At 33.9% G+C, this 14,830-nt stretch overlaps 1 protein-coding gene across 3 annotated transcripts in view; it reads right to left on the reverse strand.

Annotated features, from left to right (window-relative positions):
- Window positions 1-14,830, reverse strand: part of LOC138711718 (18S rRNA (guanine-N(7))-methyltransferase) — a 36,591-nt gene that overhangs the window by 17,852 nt on the left and 3,909 nt on the right. For 2 of the 3 annotated variants that reach the window (XR_011335431.1, XM_069842875.1), the window contains exons 3-6: window positions 13,517-13,695; window positions 11,658-11,851; window positions 8,817-9,049; window positions 2,856-3,009 (exon numbers count right to left, since the gene is read on the reverse strand). Coding sequence is in view for 2 of the 3 variants with exons in the window: in XM_069842875.1 (XP_069698976.1) it covers window positions 2,865-3,009; window positions 8,817-9,049; window positions 11,658-11,851; window positions 13,517-13,695 (751 nt within the window). In the remaining variant the exon portion in view is untranslated. Of the gene's footprint in view, window positions 1-2,795; window positions 3,010-8,816; window positions 9,050-11,657; window positions 11,852-13,516; window positions 13,696-14,830 lie in introns of those variants that run through there. The other variant, XM_069842874.1, reaches the window with a different exon arrangement.

The raw sequence follows: 14,830 nt of genomic DNA on the forward strand, positions 1-14,830 counted from the left end.
TTCGCCATACTCTTGAAATCCGTGTTTTGTAAAACCACTTTCTGTATTCTACTTTGAGGTGAAGTTTCATAAAACACAAATATTAGTCAAAAGTAACGAGAGGTGCTCTTGATATATACCTACTACCAGGGCCGCTGAGAAGGGGAGGGGCAAAAGGGGTGAGTGCATATGGGCCCGTGAGCAATAAGGGCCCGTCAGATTATGTGAGTCTGATTACTTTTTATAATCACGAATAATTATTTGTAGATACATACGGGTACTATAAAATTTTGTAAAAACATTTGTTACATAAATTTGACATATTAATTCAACAATAGTAGAATTAATACAAATTACCACTTCATATGTATATATTTGGCTTTTATATAATAGAAGATCGGTTTCTCGCATTAACGTTCACCGACACAACACTTGAGGGCCCCGGCATTTGCCTGAACTATGTTCCCGTCGCTTGTACTGAACACGTTTTATTTAATGGCTTGTCCTTTTTAACTACCAAACCCCAGCTGGCCCACCACAATATGCTACTGGACTCTCTCAAACCGAAGTTACAGGATACGTTTCTCTTTAAGTACATTGTATGTTTCGTGTCGAAACTTTCGTCTTTTCGTTGTCGTTTGTCTAGTAAATTCTGTTCATTAGTGTTACTGGTTATAGTTTAACTGCACAATGGACAAGTACAGGCATAAGTCGGGAGCTGAGAAGCACAAGGAGAGACAGAAAAAATTGGAAGATATTAATATGGGTGCTAGACTGCGTGAAAAATATTATGAAAATATTAATAAAGAGATCAGTGATGAGCCCGAAATATTTAAAATCAATTCATGCCTCTAATTTAGGGCCAACCCCACTGAAACCTATGAATCTCCTAAATAGCTGAGGGAATTAAAACTGGATACTTTATTTCCAAATATATGCATAACCATTAGAATATTCTATACAATTCCTGTGACAGTTGCTGATGCTGAAAGATCCTTCAGCAAAATGAAGGAAATAAAAATGTATTCATATAAACAATGTGTCAAGAACGACTGAATAACCTTGGCCTCCTTAGTCTGGAGAGCGATCTTGCTAGGTCTTTAAATTTTGATGATATAATTGATGATTTTGCATCAATGAAGTCAAGGAGAGTTGTTTGATGTTGGACTGCAAGTTAGAAAATACAGGTGTTTAAGGGGACACTCAACTTAAAAATTGGAGAAAAAGTGTCATAGAAATGAAAAATTAAATTTCTACACTAATTTACGTGACAGAACTAAATCAATAAGCAGAGTTCTTCTCCTATTCATTGAGAAGTCACAGTCAAATGCACAAAGCAAAAAAATAAAAAATGATAATTAAAAGTGATATTTCAATTAATGATTGATTAAAAATTGAAATATTTTTTATTTTGAAAAGTATTGGATCTAATGAGCTGAGATTTTGCATGTTACTTTCCATGTGTATATTAAACTTTTTCTCCAAATTTGAAAAAGATTAGTCAAATAGGAAAAAAAGTTCCAAAATATAGTTGAGTGTCCCCTTAAGAATAATATTTTATGAATATAGTATATTGTGCTAATATGAAGTTTTGCTAAAAGTTTTCAACGTAATAGAAGTGTATATTTTTAAGTTCGTATCTACAGACGTGGACAAATTATTAACAAAATTGACGATTTCTATGATAATTCTGTTTACAAAATTTTACTTTTCAATTTAGAGTACAGTTGACAATTTTGCATATTTCTATCATTACAATAGATAGAAATATGCAAAAATGTCAACTGTAGTTCAAATTGAAGAGTCAAATTTTGTAAAAATATATAATAAAAATCTTCAGTTTTGCTAATAATTTGTAAATATGCAAAAATGTCAACTGCGGTTTAAATTGAAGAGTCAAATTCTGTAAAAATATATAACAAAAATCTTCAGTTTTGCTAATAATTTGGAAATATCCAAAATGTAAACTGTAGTCCAAATTGAAGAGTCAAATTTTGTAAAAATATGTAACAAAAATCTTCAGTTTTGCTAATAATTTGGAAATATCCAAAATGTAAACTGTAGTCCAAATTGAAGAGTCAAATTTTGTAAAAATATGTAACAAAAATCTTCAGTTTTGCTAATAATTTGGAAATATCCAAAATGTAAACTGTAGTCCAAATTGAAGAGTCAAATTTTGTAAAAATATGTAACAAAAATCTTCAGTTTTGCTAATAATTTGGAAATATCCAAAATGTAAACTGTAGTCCAAATTGAAGAGTCAAATTTTGTAAAAATATGTAACAAAAATCTTCAGTTTTGCTAATAATTATTTGTAAATATAAAAAATATCAAATGTAGTCCAAAGTGAAGAATCAAATTTTGTAAAAAATATACAATACAAATCTTCAATTTTGCTAATAATTTCGAAATACGCAAAAATGTCAACTGTAGTCTAAACTGAAGAATCATATTTTGTAAAAATATGTAATAAAAATCTTCAATTTTGCTAATAATTTGTCCACGTCTGTATGTATGGGGTTATCGTTGATTTATTTTGTAAATAATTGTTATGGTTAGAATAACTGGTAACTTGTAATTGTTACTTTTTTCAATGGGGGTCCGAGTACAGTATTGCATAGGGGCCCTTAAATTCTGTTGGCAGCCCTGCCTACTACTGTTTTGGAGTTATATATATCACGAATATTAACTGCACGAGTGAATATGAAAACTTACTTACTTTTGAATTTAAATAGTGATTCTTTTATTAATTTATCAGTCAGCACACTGGGTTATACTTTCTCCTTTTCTCATTCCCAATGTAAAATAAAATACGCTTTATTAACTGTAATAAGACTTTAATATATTATATAATAAAGTACAAAATAAATACATACATATTTTAATCAGAAACGTCCACTTCTCTTGCGGCCTGTATACTTTGTGTCTTGCCTGGTTGGTTTTCCTTGCTTTCTTCGGCGTTCCTTTTTCTCCAATATCCAGTCTCTACTTTTCTTCAACGGTTTACCTCTCATCTTTTTCAGTTGTTCTCTATAAAAAAAATAATGAAAAATATTGATATAAAAATTGTGAATCATTATTTACATATTCCTCTCTTCATTTCTCCAAAAAGTCCATTATGCAAGATACGATAATTTTTTATATTATTTGGTGATAGCTATGCTATTATCGCAGTAGAAAATGGTTTTGAAATAATTCTTCTACTAAAATTTAGAGTTCTAAAAGTACTGAGTTCCTGATAAAACATTTTGCTATGTTTGAATCACTACAACAATACATTTTCCTTATAAAAATCTCCTTTTCATATCAATGACATTTGCACAATTGAAAACATGTGCGCTAAAACGGTCTAACCTTCATTTTTTTAAATCTATACTAATAATAAATCTGTAGCCGAAATTTTCCTGGTAATTTTCGATTTTCCAAAAATAATTGGTCCTAACATATATAATTAACCACCCTGAAACTGAAAATCGCTTTTTTGAAATTTTTGTTTGTATGTCTGTCTGTATGTTTGTTACCTTTTCACACGATAATGGCTGAACAGATTTCGATGAAAATTGGAATATAAATTAAGTTCGTTGTAACTTAGATTTTAGGCTATATCGCATTCAAAATACTTTATTTAAAAGGGGGGTTATAAGGGGGCCTGAATTAAATAAATCGAAATATCTCCCTTATTATTGATTTTTGTGAAAAATGTTACATAACAAAAGTTTCTTTAAAAATAATTTGTGATAAGTTTTATTCCTTGAAAAATTTTGATAGGACTGATATTTAATGAGATAAATGAGTTTTAAAATTAAAATAACTGCCATCTAAGGCCGTGTAATGAATTAAAAAAAAAATGACTTCGTCTATAAGGGGCCTTGGACAACAACAATCGAAAGCTATGTCAATCTTCATTAAACTATGGTTGCATGTATAAAAATTAAGAAACATGTTAAAGGAATTGTCATTGCACCAAATGAGTGTCTCTGGACCAAAATGATCGCATTTTAATTATTTGGAAGCAATTTAAATTAAGTAACATATTAAACGATTTATCCTTCTATCAAACACGAATGTTCCCTGGATCAAACGTCTTATTTTAATTATGTAATTACTTTATATTCATTTCTAACAGGTGCAGCGGAGCACACGGGTATGACTAGTAGGAAATAAATTAAGTTTTGAAAATGCTGTAAAACCAGAACAATAATCACAACAATTCTGATGGAATATATTTAGCCTCCACGATGCTTCCTGATGTTAGACCATTCATAAAGAGTTAGTATTCCTTGCAACCAAGAGATAGCAATACTAATCTGGAAATCTTCCATTTTTGAGGGATACATACATACATACATACATAGTGTTCTGCCAAATGGCAGGTCTTTCACTGCAAACCCAGTATTCTCTAATCTTTCCTATTTTCTGCCTTCCTCTTTGTCTCCACACATGATTCATATATCTTAATGTCGTCTATGATCTGATATCTTCTTCTGCCCCGAACTCTTCTCCCGTTCACCATTCCTTCCAGTGCATCCTTCAGTAGGCAGTTTCTTCTCAGCCAGTGACCCAACCAATTCCATTTCCTCTTCCTGATCAGTTTCAGCATCATTCTTTCTTCACCCACTCTTTCCAATACAGCTTCGTTTCTTACTCTGTCTGTCCATTTCGCACGCTCCATTCTTCTTCATATCCACATTTCAAATGCTTCTATTCGCTTCTCTTCACTTTATCGTAATGTCTATGTTTCTGCCCCCATACAATGCCACACTCCACACCAAGCACTTCACTAGTCTCTCTCTTAGATCTTTTTCCAGGGGTCTGCGGAAGATGATCCTTTTTTGTACTAAAAGCTTCCTTTGCCATTGCTATCCTCCTTTTGACTTCCTGACAGCAACTCATGTTACTGTTTATAGTACACCCCAAGTATTTGAATCTGTCCACTTGCTCTACTGCCTCATTTAGTATTTGGACATTTACCTTCTTAATTTTTCTTCTGGTAACCATGGCCTTCGTCTTATTTGCATTTATCTTCATCCCATACTGCTCCCAGCTATCATTTAGCTCCAGTAACATATCCCTTCTTTTGCTAACAACGCCATGTCATCAACAAATCTTATGCACTTTATTCTTCTTCCTCCTACTATTATCCCTCCTATGTTCTGAAAACAGTTCTTCACTAAACCCTCCAAGTAGATACTCGACAGGGTAGGTGATAAAGGGCATCCTTGAAGTACCTCTCTCCCTATTTCACTTCCTTCCGACATTTCTTCTCCTATTCTGACATAAGGTTACTGAATAGCCTCCTCTCTTTCCAATCCACGCCAATTTTTTTTAGGATGCCTATCAGTTTATTCCAATCCACTCTGTCAAACGCCTTTTCTAGGTCTGCAAATACTAAATACACTTCTTTATTCTTCTCAGGTATCTTTCACCGATTGTTCGTAGCAGTCCAATTGCATCTCTCGTACCTTTTCCCTTTCTGAAGTCAAACTGCTCTTCTCCCAACTGTTCTTCCATCTTAGAATATAAACATCAATTCAGTATTTGCAGAAGAAACTTTGCCGAGTGTGGTATTAGCTGTAGACCCTTATTTATCAAACTTGGAATTATAATTTTGTCAGCAATGTTTGTCCTAGACTGTCTTTTATCTATTAAGAAAAATATAAATAATAATACTTCATGTTCTTCTATTCCACACGTAACTGCTCAAATATATATTTTTATCCATGACCATAACGAAAAGCATGCCTTTACTAAATACTTTTGCGTTTGTAAAGTAGGCTATTATTCAACATTACTTTATTTCACTAGTGAGATAAAGACTTTACCTCACAGTTTGAACTTTATCTCACAGTTCATTAGTATTTTCCTAGTACCCGGGTACACACGTATACTTTTCCATTGAACTATTACTCAAGAAGTTAATATATTAGTTGGTAGATGTCACTACCTCTACTTCTTTATTACCATTTCTTAAATATACATACACTCAATCTCCTTCTCTTTTCTCTATCTGCTACGTCGTAATTTGTACATTACATCCATATCTAATATGCATCTTTTTAAAATTTTGTAATAATTTACCTTTTGGGATGCCAGGAGACTTGAACCTACGAAGTTGGGTTTATAGGATTTTAAAACAACACGCGTTAGCCAACTGAGCTAAACAGACACGATGATTAATTAAGTTTTAATATTCCTCTTAAGTTTACAGAAGTAAAATGTGAAATTATTTTATTCACATTAGTTCCGTGAACACTTCTAAATAATCCCTGAAACTTCAAAAAGACGAAAATACACGTTTAAAGTGAAAAAATATATATTAAAATTATATAATTAATTATAATTTGTTATTTATCCAACGCCTTAGATACCATTCTTTACTAATCATGGCCTCCCACATCATGACCTACCTAGTAACGTATTGATTCTAAAATCCATGCCATGGTATGTGATTACATGAGGACTTATTTTCAACATATTTTCTTTTATAAAACATAATTTTTCGTTTTGGTCATGGATAAAATTACGTATGGTACTTGTGAGCGTGATCTTTATTGCACTCGTGTAATTTAAGCACCTGGCTGACGCCTCGTGCTTAAATCTTTCCACTCGTGCAATAAAGATGCACTTACCTCACAAGTACCATAAATAACTATTATATAGATCAATCCAGTTGTTTGCTGACAACATAAAGTCCAATATAGTCTATTCAGTTTTTGTATTTCATGAGAAATGAGGGGTATTTTGATCGGTGTTCATTATAGATGCCTGTTGCTAGTAGCCAGAGTTGGGGTGTAGTCAATATAGACTGCAGGGCTGTGTCTTCTGCAACTGGTACTGATGATTTTAATTTACTTCTTTTGTGGTTTATGGATGAACAGTATAGAAGAATGTGTTCCACATCTTTCCATCGGTATAAATCTGAAGGTGATTCTTATATGTGCTGCAGAGTAGTTCCATGGCATCTAACTTAAGAATGTATGGAGGATCATTTTCGGAATGATTTCCTGGAATTTGTATGCTATGTTCTGGAATCACCCATTTCCTTGGAGAAATTTCGTTCACAACTGGAGTTTTAGCAATGAGTGTGTCTGTGATATAGATTGATATTTCTTCTTTTTCTTATTTTATAGAAATTACACAGGATATCATCTGACAGTTTGAAGAACATCTGAGATCTGGATGAGGCTTCCAATTTTAAATGTATTTTTAGATTCTTTTGTAATATATAGTGTCTGATTGGTTGAATATTACATTCAATTTCTAGGGCAACAGTTGATGTGGTTTGTGGTACTCCTAGGCATAATCTTAAGGCTGAGTTTTGAAGAACAGAAATTTTTTGTAGATGAGTTGCTGATGCTCCTCCCCATATTTCAAATCCATAGGTGAATTTTGATCGTATATAAGCATTATAAAACAGACGCAATGTCGTGATATCTGATCCCCATTTCTCATTAGCTATGATCTTCAAGAGATGTAAATATAGTAAAACACAACACAGTTCTGAGAATATATCTTTGAACTTGTTTCACAGTATCCCAAATAATATTAGAGATCTTCCAAATGTGTGTATGACATGTAGTTTTATCTATTAAAAAAGTATAAATAAATACTTCATGTTCTTATATTCCACACATAACTGCTCAAATATATATTTTTATATACTTACTTATTTACTGGCTTTTAAGGAACCCGGAGGTTCATTGCCACCCTCACATAAGCCCGCCATTGGTCCCTATCCTGAGCAAGATTAATCCAGTCTCTATCATCATATCCCACCTCCCTTAAATCCATTTTAATATTATCTTCCCATCTACATCCCGGCCTCCCTAAAGGTCTTTTTCCCCTCCTGTCTCCCAACTAACACTCTATATACATTTCTGGATTCGCCCATACGTGCTACATGCCCTGCCCATCTCAAACGTCTGGATTTAATGTTCCTAATTATGTCAGGTGAAGAATACAAAGCGTGCAGTTCTGTGTTGTGTAACTTTCTCCATTCTCCTGTAACTTCATCCCTCTTAGCCCCAAATATTTTCCTAAGCACCTTATTCTCAAACACCCTTAACCTATGTTCCTCTCTCAAAGTGAGAGTCCAAGTTTCACAACCATACAGAACAACCGGTAATATAACTGTTTTATAAATTCTAACTTTCAGATTTTTTGACAGCAGAATGGTTGATAAAAGCTTCTCAACCGAATAATAACAGGCATTTCCCATACTTACTCTGTGTTTAATTTCTTCCCGAGTATTATTTATATTTGTTACTGTTGCTCCAAGATATTTGAACTTCTCTACCTCTTCAAAAGATAAATTTTCAATTTTGATATTTCCATTTCGTACAATATTCTCGTCACGAGACATAATCATATACTTTGTCTTTTCGGGATTTACTTCCAAACCTATCGCTTTACTTGCTTCAAGTAAAATTTCCGTGTTTTCCCTAATCGTTTGTGGATTTTCTCCTAACATATTCACGTCATCCGCATAGACAAGCAATATATTTTTATATAAATGTAAATATAGTAAAACACAACACAGTTCTGAGAATATATCAGAGATCTTCAAAATGTGTGTGATGTGTAGTTCTCAGTCACTTTCAATGCACTGCAATAACGCCTCACTAACAGCAACCTGCCAGACTCAAAAGTGGACAGGCAATAGCTGGATTATTGCAACAAAATCTTTGAAATTCTCTTCCTCATTTATGACCATTACCAACAAGGAGCATGCAATGTTATCAATTTGGAAGAAAGATTCTATAACAATATTCTGGCACACTTCTACAGAAAAACAGCTCTGATATAAATACAAACTGAATATATGCCTGATGCTTTACCTCTTATTGGTGTATGAAACTCCTTCCGTCTCACTGGCATCACCCAAAGCTTTCGGCAAGGGAGCTGCTCCACCAGTCATGAGAACCAAGAAAAATTTTTTTGCTTTTGTGCTATTGGGGAAATCTACAACGATGCCTCCATAGAAGCCTGCTTTCATGGCTTGAGATGTGACAAGTTCCATTTGATCACTGTTTTCTGGATAAAACTGGAATACTGCTCTTGCTGATCGGCTCTGTAATAATAATGCACTCATTAATATTATGTACAGTAGAAACCAGAAACTAGTCCAAATTTCTTGGGACTGGAACCTGTTTGGATTAAGCAGGGAACAGGAATGCTATCCCCTTCCCACTCTTCAATGTCCACCGCTGATTTGATCCTCTATGCTATATCATTTAATTTTCTTATTTACTTGGTTCTTCGCTGCACACTTTTAGCATCCTACCATGATCATGATTAGGGCCCAGATTTTTCGAAAATGCATATGTGCATATGCAAATGCATATTTTGAGGGTTAGTGCATGTTTAGGCATTTATTTAGTATGTGTATGATCAATTATCTGACATTTCTGAACAAACTGTAAATCTAGTAATGAATTTGTATGTCGAAAATCCCTTGGCACCACAATAACCTTCCTATTTCAAGTGAAATGTTAACGGGACCATACTTCCAGTCTCACAATAGATGGATGTTGCAGACCTTTTTCACAAAAGGAATTTCTTACATTCCTTTCTCAATGCAGTATCCTCTCAAAGTTTGTGTCGACAGGACGACAGGTGTTCATCTGTTGACTTGTTTTTCATCTACTAATAGTTTATGCGGTGTTCTGTCAGATTAAACTAAAAATGCCTAAAGATAAGTCCACTAAATCCTTTTTAATTAAACAGTGGATTTCAGGCAATAGTGACTATTCAAGTTACGGTGATGTAGTGTATTGTCAAGTATGTGAGAAGACTGTGAAATGCGAGAAAAAGTTTTAACTAGAACAGCATTCCAAACAACTGCACATCTCTTGTCAAAACGAAAGGGTAAGAACACACAACAGGTACTTTTAACTCAGGCGAAATCACCGTCTGAAGTTAGTACATTTTCCGCTAACCTTTGTAAAGCTTTTGTATGCAGAACATTCCGCTGCATAAATTAAATAATCCACATCTACGATCATTTCTTCAAAAATATTGTCTAAATCAGAGGACACCGGATGAATCCACTCTTAGGAAAAATTATTTACTTTCACTACATGCTTCTGTCTTGGATTCAATACGGTCTGACATAGGAGGGAACTGCGTATGGATTTTGGTTGATGAATCAACAGATTCGTGTGGCAGATACATAGCGAACTTCATAGTGGGTAAATTATGTCCAAAAGAACCCAGCAAACCTCATTTACTTTCATGCGAAGTGTTAGAAAAAACCAACCACAGCACAGTTGCAAGATTTGATTAGTGCATATTTTCAACATTTTTAGTGCATATCTGCATGCATATTTTAGATATTTCAGTGCATATATATCCGAGCACTAATCATGATACATATTCACAGCAGAACGTTCACATAATGGTAAAGTAAATACAATATAATAAAACTCAATTTATACGTTTTTATGAGGGCCTGAGGAAAAAGCATACGTGAGAAAACGTATATCTGAAATGAAATTTACAATAACAACATTTGAAATGGCATTTGAAGACTATATGGAAAAGAGGAGTTAAATTAATTCAGTAAAATTTTCGCAAGAGAAATTTATAACTTCATGGTTAAAAGCCATCTCTGAGTCTATAATACAGTACTCAAATTCCTAACACATATTCTTGAAAAATGTAAGATTCTTTGTAAGAAATCTTAGCTGCTTAGAGCCAAACCTGACTGATATACTAAATTTCAAACTCCAATCCAAAAAATTGTACATAATGGATTTACCTTGTTCTTATTGTGCGATTTCCATTTCACACACACAAAGAAGTCTGTTATTTTGGATTGCTTGTTTCTAAGGAATAAATCATGCCCTCAAATTGTGGTAACTGTGCCATAATTTGTTTCATTGTTTCTAAAGCAATAACAGCATCATTAAAATGCACACTATTGTTGGATGCGAGCAGGATAGCTTGAATTACCACGAATTTGGAAGTGGGCCACATTTTAACAATAAAAACATACTGTATTTTCACGCTCATTCACAATGAAAATTAAACATAATGTAAGTGTTAACTTAAGAATATAAACGTTACGGTAAAATCAAGAAATCTTACATCATTCACGATGGGAACAGCAAACATACTTGGTAACCATGGAAACATAACAACGACGCCATTTCCTCATATTCTGTTGTATACTTCAGCGTTCCACGATTGTGTTCTGTTTGCAAATCACGTAAGCATAAGCATGAAAGTTTGGAGTTTACATACTTCCATGTTAATGTCTAACGGCAATGTTTATGTGAAACATTGTGAATGATCCCATTTGGTAGCCTGGCCGCAAACTTCTGTGTTTATGTTGCGGTTATGTTTAATTTTCATTGTGACATTTTCACAGTGAACCTAATTTTGAGAAAACTGATTTCAAACGTATAAATGACGATTTGTATCATCTGGGGTTTAAAATAAACATATAAGTGTAAAAAAATTAATAAACAGGAAACATACATCCGAAAGAAATTAACATAGAAAGTATAGGAATTTCTCTGTGACTTCAAAAAAAAAAACGAATAAGCGTGAAAAACACATACAAGTGTAAACATATAAAAGAAGTTCTACTGTATAAATTGTACTGCAGTTTATTTAAAGAACTACTTTAGTAATTAACAACTGAAACATTCTTGATAATAATTTGTTGCAATTACCAAGCAGGAATAAAGGGAGCTGAAGAATTTGTACAATCGTTTGGTAGGATTGTAAGATGTTCTGTCAGCATTGCACAGCCATTGTAGAGCACTGATGCTTACTGCACCATCAAAGGCACCAGCTCGGAAAGGTAAACCATGTCCAAGATCTCCTAATAACAAATCACCCTCAACTTCTCGTTCTTGAGCAACGTCTGAAATAATAAAAATAACGAAAGTTGCATCAATTGACTATAGAAAATTCACATCAAGAGTATATGGGGCTATTACATCAAATGACCAGTTGCTATAGAAACGCGACTCTGTTTTCATTCTGTTTAGTCAGTTGTTACCTGCAGAACATAAACATTCAGTGGCGAGCAGTTTACAGAATATTTGAAAATGGTACTGTCTACAGTACCAAGATAGAGCTTCAATAAGGATGGATAGGGGGTGGAGGAAGTAGAGATGGTAATGTCTGCGCTATAGTGAGCACATGTTTGGCATCCATGTATTGTTATCGTTCTTTAGCAATATAAATAATATTCACGTTATCATTTATATTTTGTTATTGTTCTTTAGCGATATAAATAATATTCAAGTTATCATTTTATTTTGTTATTGTTTGTTAGCGATAGGTATAAATTAATAATATTCAAGTTATCATCTGTATTCAGTTATTGGTTTTCAGCGATATATATAATATTCAAGTTATCATTTATATTTTGTTATTGGTCTTTAGCGATATAAATAATATTCAAGTTAACATTTTATTTTGTTATCGTTTGTTAGCGATAGGTATAAATTAATAATATTCAAGTTATCATCTGCATTCAGTATCGGTTTTCAGCGATATAAATAATATTCAAGTTATCATTTATATTCTGTTATCATTCTTTAGCGATATAAGTAATATAAATTTGAAATAATAAACTAAGTATACAGTTACATAACACTAATGTCAGTTTTTTCTTCTTATATTATTACATTATACTATCCTGTAACACAATAAAATGAAAAGGAGTGACAAGAATTTGAACCTGAGACATTGGCATCTAAATTCCAACATTCTTTCGATTGAGCTACAAAGGCACAAGTAAAAAGCATATGTGGAAAAATTGGCCCATTCCCCCTCCAAGACGTCCTGATGATTTGTGGGAGCTCAACCAGGATGCCTGGGATGCCGTGATTGAGAACAATTGCTATTTGAAAAGACTAGTCGATTCGATCCCCACCTGACTGCAAGATGTGATCGAGATAGGAGGAAGATGGGCTAAATATTGAATTATCACTTTTTGTTTTGTTTTTTGAACTATTAATTGTTTGAATTTTCTTAGGCAGACGCCAGTAAATTTGTTTTGTTTATGCCACAAAATATATTTTTGTTGAAAATATAATTTTTCTTTCTTTCCATTTGCAGCCATAATGTCATAATAAATATGGCATAATATATTCATGAACCTGATGTTAATTACTAAAACAGTCATAAAAGAGACAGGAGCAATTATATTTTCTCTCTCACTTAAAAAAAAAACATAAAAAAGCACTAGGGTGTATTTGAACGCACGACCTCATGAATACCAGACTGAAACGCTACCATTATGCTACAACAGTAAGATGGAGAATACTTTAATTATAACTGTAGATATCAGGCAATGTAGTCCAACGACATGTAACATCACCTGTCTCTGAATTGTAGTGGAGATTCTCGAAGGGAACATTTTTTTTTTACAACTGTACATCTCTTTGAACTATAATTTTATTGTAACCAAAGGTAGACAGGTTCTGTAAATGACAGTACTGCATTAAAAAAAAAACACTGCTACCGGTATACTAAATTTACTTAAGGAAAATATAAGTGCAGACTAAAGGTTACATACCCAACATTGCTGTTGATATATCAATTCCCACCCATACATGTCCTTGATCTTCCAATACACTTCCACTGAGTCCAGAGCCACAACCAAGATCCAGGAGAAGGCGAGGTTCATCATCTGGGAAAGCGAGTAACTCTATAGCCCGCTCCGACATTTTCACCTGGATGTCTATCATGCGTGAACTGACAAAATGCAAACAAGAAACTCAGATTAATTATTTCTAACATATTACTTTTTATACAAACTATACTGAACAAGTCATGAATCTTGTTGCTCCCATTTATACCTCAAACTGTGAAAACATTATTTACAAACAGCCATCAGTAGTGGTCCAGGCTGTCAAAATTTAGAAACAACTTTTCTTGTGCAAATCTGGCTTTCAGGTAAAGCTCCCTGTGAAGCACACTTGAATAATTTCAAGGGAAAAATTGTTCCGAGGCCGGGTATCGATCCCAGGACCCTTCACTTAAAGAACTGGGACGTTGTCGAATGTAGTTCCTGGATAGCTCAGTCGGTAGAGCATTCGTATGCTAAGTGAAGGGTCCCAGAATCGATACCTGGCCTTGGAACAATTTTTTCCTTGGAATTATTCAACTTTTCTTGTGTTGTAAAATATAAACATTTTCTTGAAATAAGTGAACGAAAATCAGAGATTCTTTTATTATAGGATATCGCTTAATTTTCGTCAAGTTTGACAAACGATTCTGACGTCACAACAGGGCCGACGTAAACCAACACGACGAGTAAATAAAACTCGCTGAGCTATCACCTCAACTAACCAACTAACCTTCTCACATAAGTTGACCTCATGTCACTGAGATATCGCCTCAACTAACCCACTAACCTTCTCACATAAGTTGACCTCATGTCACTGAGATATCGCCTCAACTAACCCACTAACCTTCTCACATAAGTTGACCTCATGTCACTGAGATATCGCCTCAACTAACCCACTAACCTTCTCACATAAGTTGACCTCATGTCACTGAGATATCGCCTCAACTAACCCACTAACCTTCTCACATAAATCGACCTCATGTCACTGAGATAACACCTCAACTAATCTTCTCACATAAGTTGACCTCATGTCACTGAGCTATCACCTCAACTAACCTTCTCACATAAGTTGACCTCATGTCACTGAGATATCGCCTCAACTAACCCACTAACCTTCTCACATAAATCGACCTCATGTCACTGAGATAACACCTCAACTAATCTTCTCACATAAGTTGACCTCATGTCACTGAGCTATCACCTCAACTAACCTTCTCACATAAGTTGACCTCATGTCACTGAGATAACACCTCAACTAAT

This window comes from Periplaneta americana, chromosome 13 (assembly GCF_040183065.1).
Source record: "Periplaneta americana isolate PAMFEO1 chromosome 13, P.americana_PAMFEO1_priV1, whole genome shotgun sequence".
Lineage (NCBI taxonomy): Eukaryota > Metazoa > Arthropoda > Insecta > Blattodea > Blattidae > Periplaneta > Periplaneta americana.